Below are 8393 nucleotides of genomic sequence, written 5' to 3'. Positions count from 1 at the left end.
GGTTAACTCTCCTTCTTTTTCAAGTGACAGCTGTAAAACTTTGGATTTCCTATTTACATCTGGCTGCATTGGTCACCAGGACAAAAAGAGAGGGTGAATCTTGCCATCAGGAAAACAGGAAAAAAAAAAAAACCTGACACTGGTTATATCCTCTCTACTTCACAACTAGAAGAAAAAGTATTTGACTATAGATATAATTTAAAGAGAAGTTTGGAAAAAGCTTTTTTTTGGATCACAGGAGTACATTTACTTTTGTTCTCCTGTGATCCAGCATCAGTTGATAGTGGGCTATGGCCTACTATCTGCTGACGGAGCAGAGCTGCGCAAGTATGGAAAGGATCTTGACAATATTGTCAGGATCCATCCATCTGCCTGATTGACAGCTGTCTCCGCTTTTCCGGGTGCAACAGAGAGGTGAAGCCAGCTGCAACCACCCCCTCACCAGTGAACACTGGTGGTGCAAAACAGGAGGCAGGGACTGACTGCTGTGAGCAGAACGAGAGCTGACTGATCTAATTTTTAGAGCTGGCGTGGGACAGCTGCAGTGTCATACAGATGCTGCGGTATGGGTGAGTATGTATGTTACTTTTTTATGTATCCCAAACTTCTCCTTTAATGAATTCTGAAGTTGGCATTGGCTGTGAACAGTGAAGGGGATAAAGGTTTCAAATGACACAGGATTCAGCTTCTTATGGCATCGCTCATCATAGCTGAGCTCCATCCTGTGTTTACAGATTTAATGTCAGTTTTTCCTCTTGGTTCCAACTTCCTCATTATTTTTTTCCCAGCCTTATGTGCCTTGCATATTTTCTATTTCTAGAGAACTACGCTGGAATAAGGGCACCATCCTGAAGGCTTCTGTTGAGTACATCAGGAAGTTACAGAAGGAACAGCAGCGAGTGCGCGATCTAGAGGGACGCCAGCGCAAACTAGAGCATGTGAACCAGAGCTTGCTCCTGCGTGTACAGGTACAGACATGCCCGGAGCTTGAAGGAAATGATAAGCATAGGGCATACATGACAGGGTGGAAGGAAAACCAGGGAGTAGGGGATTAAATTAGTTGTTGGGATATGAGAGGTCAGGACTCTTACCTTTTTGGCAGAGCAGACGAGGTGATGGGGAGGAGCAGGAAAGAGTAGTTGGAGGGGAGGAGTAAAGGGACTTCACTTGCAGACTGGAGATCATAGGAGAAACATCCCTCCAGCCTGCCCTAGTGATGCTGTTTTCTGTCACTCTGCTAAGGAGGTTGGACGTTGACGGTTGGGGTCCTTGACGAGGGTTCAAAACATGGTGTCGAATGATAAGATGGTGGGACCCATCTCAGGTTTGGAGTCCTATGGTTGGTCTGGTTCAGTCTAGACTGACAGTGTAAGGTGGTAGGGGTCTGTGGTCAGTTAGGACAGTCCTCGAGGCGGTGTTTTGGTGGCTGGGGACAGAACCTAAACTAATGGTACCACAGACTCTAAAGTTGTGGGAGATGGTATCGTCAAGGATCTGCAACCATTCTTTGATCTGGATTGGTTTGACTGTTTTATGTTTTTTTGTTATGGTTTTGTTTAATAAAAGGCCGAACCAGCCATTTAATCCCAATGCTGAGTTAGTGTTGTCATTTAAAGGTAAAGCGGGGTGGTGTTGGGTACTGATCCAGGTAATATGGTTAAAAAGGTAGGATCTGAACTACCCTTGTCATGTGCAGTACATGTAGGGTTATAGGGATTATTTGTAGTGCCAAGGCAGAATTTTTACTATAATGTACTAACATAATCGTTATACTAATCTCCTGCAGAAAAATTGACTGAATAGTGTTACTTACTAAGAATGATATTCATAAAAAAATACCCTGTGACAGGGATAGCACAGAAGCCAGTAAAATGCTATTGAAAGCATTCAGTAGCATTTGCGTAATTCCCGAAATTCCCTCATTTGGAGAAACTGATGCTCTTTCAGAACCAAAACCTTCTTTATTTTCAATGTGCCTAGTGTAGAGCTTTGTATAAATAAAATGTACTATTTTACTGCTTGATTTGTATATTTTGCACTAAACTTGTCATCTATCCTTCAGATTATCATGTTGATTATATGCTAATATAAAGGAAAAGCTTTATTGGGTTTAAGAGATGATTGTTTTGTGTTAATCCTGCGTGATCCACATAGTCATGGGCATATCTACCACGAGGCAAACAAGGCGTCTGCCTTGGGTGGCATTTTTTTAGGGGGGGGGGCGTGCCGCCCCTAGGCAGAAGGGGCTTCTTAACCATTTCCTGTTCTTTCGGTGATTGAACCCGGATGATGCCTACAACCAAGCAAAGCCGGGATCTGCTTTAAACAGTTGTTCGTAACAGTAAATCGGAAGCCACGACATGACATCACTTCTGGTTTTTCTTGGAAACCAAGTCCGTTTATAAAATCTAAAACACCAAAAACATTTGGAAGGATTGGGAAACAGAGATTTCGGGCACAAAAGTTTTGTTAAAAAGATTTCTTTTATTCAATACAAAACTAAATATTTTAAAATCATAGAAAAATACAGGCAAATGATTGTGTATTAAGGACACAATGAGACCACATAACAATGGTCTATGTTGTACAATATCTCAGTGCATAGAACTTATAAAAGTCGGTTTACATACAGTTCAAAGTACAAGATCATTAGTAGTCATATAATCCTTGGAAACGTGTTACTTGTTGTCAGAAGAACCGCCGCCGGACACCCAAGCAGTATGGTGCCGGTCAGCAGGGTCGACTGAAAATATACGTTAACATTCACCATGTAATATATGACCTTTGCTCGACATGTTTCGCTTTCTTAGACAAAAAAGCTTCATCTGGAGCATATCATTTCTTTGTCTGTACATATAGTAATCAGGCACATATCTTAATCTCCATAGAGAATTCTTTAACGAGGAGGACTGTGCGTTTTGGGAAGCTCAGAAAGGCAATGTATAGTGACATAGTAGTGAGGGTAGTCACTCCATGTCTCATATCAAACTTAGGAAGGACCAGAGCCTAAATGTAGGGAGCGTGTCTCCTCTGCTTGTATGTCGGCCCTTGCCACGCTGTTCCCAGCTTCCGCACAGTCCTCACCGGATGGGGAACCTCCACCATCAATGATATGCTCCAGATGAAGCTTTTTTGTCTAAGAAAGCGAAACATGTCGAGCAAAGGTCATATATTACATGGTGAATGTTAACGTATATTTTCAGTCGACCCTGCTGACCGGCACCATACTGCTTGGGTGTCCGGCGGCGGTTCTTCTGACAACAAGTAACACGTTTCCAAGGATTATATGACTACTAATGATCTTGTACTTTGAACTGTATGTAAACCGACTTTTATAAGTTCTATGCACTGAGATATTGTACAACATAGACCATTGTTATGTGGTCTCATTGTGTCCTTAATACACAATCATTTGCCTGTATTTTTCTATGATTTTAAAATATTTAGTTTTGTATTGAATAAAAGAAATCTTTTTAACAAAACTTTTGTGCCCGAAATCTCTGTTTCCCAATCCTTCCAAATGTAATTGATCAATTGAGGATAGGGGCACACCCTAAATTGGATACGTCATGGCCAAGATGGCTGCTATCTGTGGACACATGACTTATAAAATAATTCTAAAACACCAAAAAGATCTGTTTTGAATGCTTTTAAGTGCAGAGGAAGGATTTGGGCTCTTCTAGACCCCAGATCTCTCCATCAAGAGGAGCGGTCACATGCCTATTGCTGTCCAATGGATGTTTACATTCCTTGTGACAGCAATAAAAATGATCAAAAAAAAAAAAAGTTAAAGCAACAGTGTAAAATAAATAAATAAGGAAATGAATGACTAATTGGTTAAAAAAAAAAAAAAAGTAACGTGCCCCCGTACTTCGGTGCAAAGGCGAACTCGTGTTTGTCCCGCACTCACGCAAACAGTGATCATCCCACACATATGAGGTATCACCGCGGACGTCAGATCATGGGCAGTAGTTCTATATATGGCATTTGGACGATTCGTGTACCTGGTAATGAGGATGCCACAGCTGTTCACTGTGAAAGGCCACAGTTTCCCCATCAGACCTTAGGACAAGAACTGTATACCGCAGCTGGGGTGGGAGAAATTTAGATAGGGAGGGTGCCGATTTTAATCTTGCCTCTTAGTCTTGCCTCAAAACCAAAATCCACCACTGGTCAGGGTGTGGCAGGACAGTGTTCAAAATTCAGCTGATTCCTGCAGGCTCAGCTGAAATTCGAGCAGTGTATGACCCTGCCAGCCATACTCAATCAACTACTCCAGCCCTCAAAATTTCCACTCCCCTGCTCGCATTAGGCGAGTGGAAATAAGCTGAGGACGCGTGTGGAGCCGCAATGAAGGGGGGTGGCGTGCACCGTCCGGAGCTGCCCTAAAGAGCGGGCACCCCTGGGCATTGTCCAGGGACCCCAGCTGCATGGGGGGCCCCTGCACTTTCCCTATCTCCTTGCATCTTGGCCAAGTCGATCAGATCAGCAGGCGGCTCAGCGATGCAGGTGAGGCTGCCTGTAACACTCCCCTGTTATCCAATCAAGTTAAGCTGTCCCTCAGGGATCTTCAACATCTCTCGAGGCAGGAGTGCGTCTGCCTTCTTCACACCTCCCAAAGTTTTGTTCACTCAAACTGAGGAGAGACCTCAGCAGCCCCCGAGTGTTCATATCCAATGACTGAACACATTGTCATAAAAGCCCTAACTTGCCACTATTTCACCCTATACTATCCAAACCTGCTACTATACTGCCCTATACTACCCATACCTGCCACTACACTGCCCTACAATACCCAAACCTGCCACTATACTGCCCTATTCTACCCAAACCTGCCACTATACTACCGATACCTTCCCCTACATTGCCCTATACTACTCAAACCTGCCACTATATTGCCCTATACTACCCAAACCTGCCACTATACTACCCATACCTGCCACTATACTGCCCTATACTACCCAAATCTGCCACTATACTGCCCTATACTATCCAAACCTGCCCCTATACTACCAATACCTGCCACTATACTGTCCTATACTACCCAATCCTGCCACTATACTGCACTATAGTACCCAAACCTGCCACTATACTGCCCATACCTGCCTCTATACTGTCCTATACTATACAATCCTGCCACTATACTACCAAATTCTGCCACTATACTGCCATATACTATTAGAACCTGCCACTATACTGGCCTAAACTACCCAAACCTGCCCCTATACTGCCTTATACTACCCAAACCTGCCACTATACTTTCCAAAGCTGCCACTAAACCACCCTACACTACTCAAACCTGCCACTATACCACCCTATACTACCCAAACTTGCCACTATGCCGCCCTATACTACCCAAAGCTGCCACTACACCCCCCTATATTACCCAAACCTGCTCTTATACCGCCCTATACTACCCAATCTTGCCAAACAGTGCCTATAGTAGGCAATCATATTTTATCCTTATTTTATTTATTACAGTCAGATCAATGAAATATGCTTTATTATTATGGGTAATATTGTTGTTAATATTTTTTTTGTAGCTTAATTCGCTTATTCTGCATAAAACATTTAACAGTGTCATTTCATGAGATAATTTACGAGGGCTTGTTTAGGGGCGGGGCAGGGTAGGGGTTGGGTGGGGCAACTGGTGGCGAGTAACTCTTAAGGCCCGGCTAGTAGCTCAGGACTTGGAATTTTAAGCCCTGAACTACTCATCCAACTTTCTCGAAAGAATCCTTCAACTTTGTCGAAGGGTTGTCAGCTGAACAATTTTTTATTAATTTTTTCTTTATTTTGGAAAGAGCAGAGAGAATACACCAAAACATTCTCTTTAGTCAAACAATGAAGGGTTAGAATGTCTGTCAGGTTTTTATTAATGCATGTGTCTTTCTACGTGACAGCTGTTCCATTTTTTTTTTTAATCCTGGTTTTTTAATTATGGTAAAAGCAGTTAAAACCTAGCTCCACCCTAAAAGGGAAGTTTGTCACAGGTCCCAGAAGACTGCCGGATCATTTACAGCATGAAGCGCTGCTCGTACATTCGCAGTGGCCACCCGGCTGTGAATCCGCAAGCTGTCAAAGCTGGGTGCCCATAGATGCCAGCACCAGGGACAGAGAAACATAGGGTAAAAACTGCTAGGCTGAGCACAGCGCTGGATCGTAGGACAGGTGAATGTCGTCTGTTTATTAAAAGTCAGCAGCTACAGTTTTTGTAGCTGCTGCCTTTTAATTTTTACATAGGAGACTGGAGCACCTCTTTAACCCGTGAAATGTCCTAGTGAACTACATTGAGTAGTCATTGCAAAATCAATGTTAAAGTAGAAAATTATCTGGATGCTTTGTAATGATCTGGATGATTTACTAAAGGTAAGGCGTTTCCTTGGTCCAAGCAATTTAGCTGATTGACATCTGCAGGTCCAGAAAGGATCTTTTGCCCAAAATGGTTTTGTTTTGCTCCTCCTTGAGTAATAAAATGCTATAGTTGGTTAGAGGTTGAACATGATAGACTGGTATCTTTTTACAACCTACCTAACTAGATAAATGCTTTCTGTTTTTTTCGCAGGAATTGGAGATGCAGGCTCAGCTTAATGGATTTTCAGTAAATCAACAAGCTATGCTCCCCACAGATGTTCTCAAAACAGAAGCTCCACCTGGAGTCGTGTCTGCCTTTGGGGCTCTGGTCACCCAACAGCAACCTCTGGACCCCTCCACCCTAGATCTTGGAACACTGCACTTCTCAGATCACCTGAGTGACTTGGTTGATCATGGCCTGGGTTTTGATTTGAGTTTGACTGGAGATTCCGCCATTGCAGATATACTTATGGACGATGCTCTGTCGCCATTGGGAGGAGCTGACCCCCTCCTCTCTTCAGTTTCTCCAGGAGCCTCCAAGACCAGCAGCCGTCACAGTAGCTTTAGTATGGAAGACGATTCTTGATTGGGCACAGTGTGACCCCAACCAATGAACTGCTATAACATCCTCCGTTTAAGACTGTACCAACTGACGCCAATTCCCTCACCAGAGTGATAAAATGAATGGTTTCCGGCTGACTTCTAAAGTTAAACTTTGGTCACACAACTGTTGAGTGCCTGATTTCACCCCAAATCACCCCTAAATGGGCATTGCTTGTTTTGCAGGGGCCTTGACTGTTAAGTAGGGTGGAGGGACAAATAGAAACTGCTTATAGAGAAACCATTAACAGATACTTAGAGAATACTTATTCTTATAACTTTGATACTTGGAAAGCCAGTTTATATCAAACCCCCCCCAGGCCAGTTATCGGACTACTGTGAAGTGTGACTGAGCTTGGAGTGTGAGATTCAGTTTTGAGTTGGATAATGAGCACTGGCTAAGGTTAAGTCTAAAATAGGGATAATTGGTGTCCTGTGGTCAGCAGCAGGTGAGATAAGTAAAATGGTGTCTCCAGTGAGAGTTTGAGGTTTACAAGATGGTTCCAGATAGTGAAATATCAATGACTCTTAAGGCAGAACTAAACCTATCAATTTAACTGTTTCCCAAAACAGGCACATTCAAAGCATACCTCGAATGATAACTTGCATTAAATGGTGCTCTCAACTGAACTCAAATGGCTGGTGTCATAACTGATCACATGTGCAGCACCATGGTATCTGCAGTTCAAACAGAGGCTAAGATGGCAGCTTGCTTGGCTGTAAATGCTAGGAGGGTTTAGTTCCGCTTTAAGAAGCAGAGACAGAAGAACAAGATGGATGCATACCATAGCATGAGATGCTAAGATAAATGTTATTATGTAGCAAACAAAGACCTAGACTGGAGCGTGAGCAAAATGCATGCTACACAAGATGGAGTTAGACAGAAAGCAGTATAAATGTGCTAAATAATTAGCATCTGGTAGTAACTAGTAGGTGTTGTTTGCGAGGTGGGTCCAGCATGAATGAGAAAGACAATACGGATGATAGGATCTAGTAAAGTCAATCATCATGATATCCCATGATAAGTAAGGTGCAGTAGACAACATAGAGGTTGATTTACTAAAGGCAAAGAGACTGTGCACTTTTGCAAGTGAAATTGCACTCTGCAAGGGCAGTTGCTCCACAGCTTAGTTAATGAGCAAAAGATCACTTCCATCATCCAGTAATGTGCAAGCAAAAATGCTGTTTTTTTTTCTTTTTTCTTGCATGTGATTGGGTATTCTTTGTAAAGTGAAGCTTTACCTAATTTACTAAGCTCTGGAGCAACTGCACTTGCAGAGTGCAGCTGCACTTTCAAAAGCGCACAATCTATTTGCCTTTTGGAAATCAACCCCATAGTGTCTAGTAGTTGGAAGACAACATAACAAGTTACAGTGAGTGTGATTTACAAAACAGTGACCAATTAAAACTCAGAATGCCACCTAGTGGAGAGGTAAACA

At 42.8% G+C, this 8393-nt stretch overlaps 1 protein-coding gene across 1 annotated transcript in view; it reads left to right on the top strand.

Moving 5' to 3' along the window:
• Positions 1-7435, top strand: part of TFE3 (transcription factor binding to IGHM enhancer 3) — a 65314-nt gene extending 57879 nt beyond the window's left edge. The window contains exons 9-10 of the mRNA XM_082262823.1: positions 821-968; positions 6566-7435. Of these exons, the coding sequence (XP_082118949.1) occupies positions 821-968; positions 6566-6940 (523 nt within the window). The 3' untranslated portion in view covers positions 6941-7435. The remainder of the gene's footprint in view (positions 1-820; positions 969-6565) is intronic.
• Positions 7436-8393: the final 958 nt, after the last annotated feature.

Source organism: Pelophylax lessonae (genome assembly GCF_965119305.1).
Source record: "Pelophylax lessonae genome assembly, chromosome: 7".
Taxonomy (NCBI): domain Eukaryota; kingdom Metazoa; phylum Chordata; class Amphibia; order Anura; family Ranidae; genus Pelophylax; species Pelophylax lessonae.
This window is presented reverse-complemented; position numbering and strand designations above follow the sequence as displayed.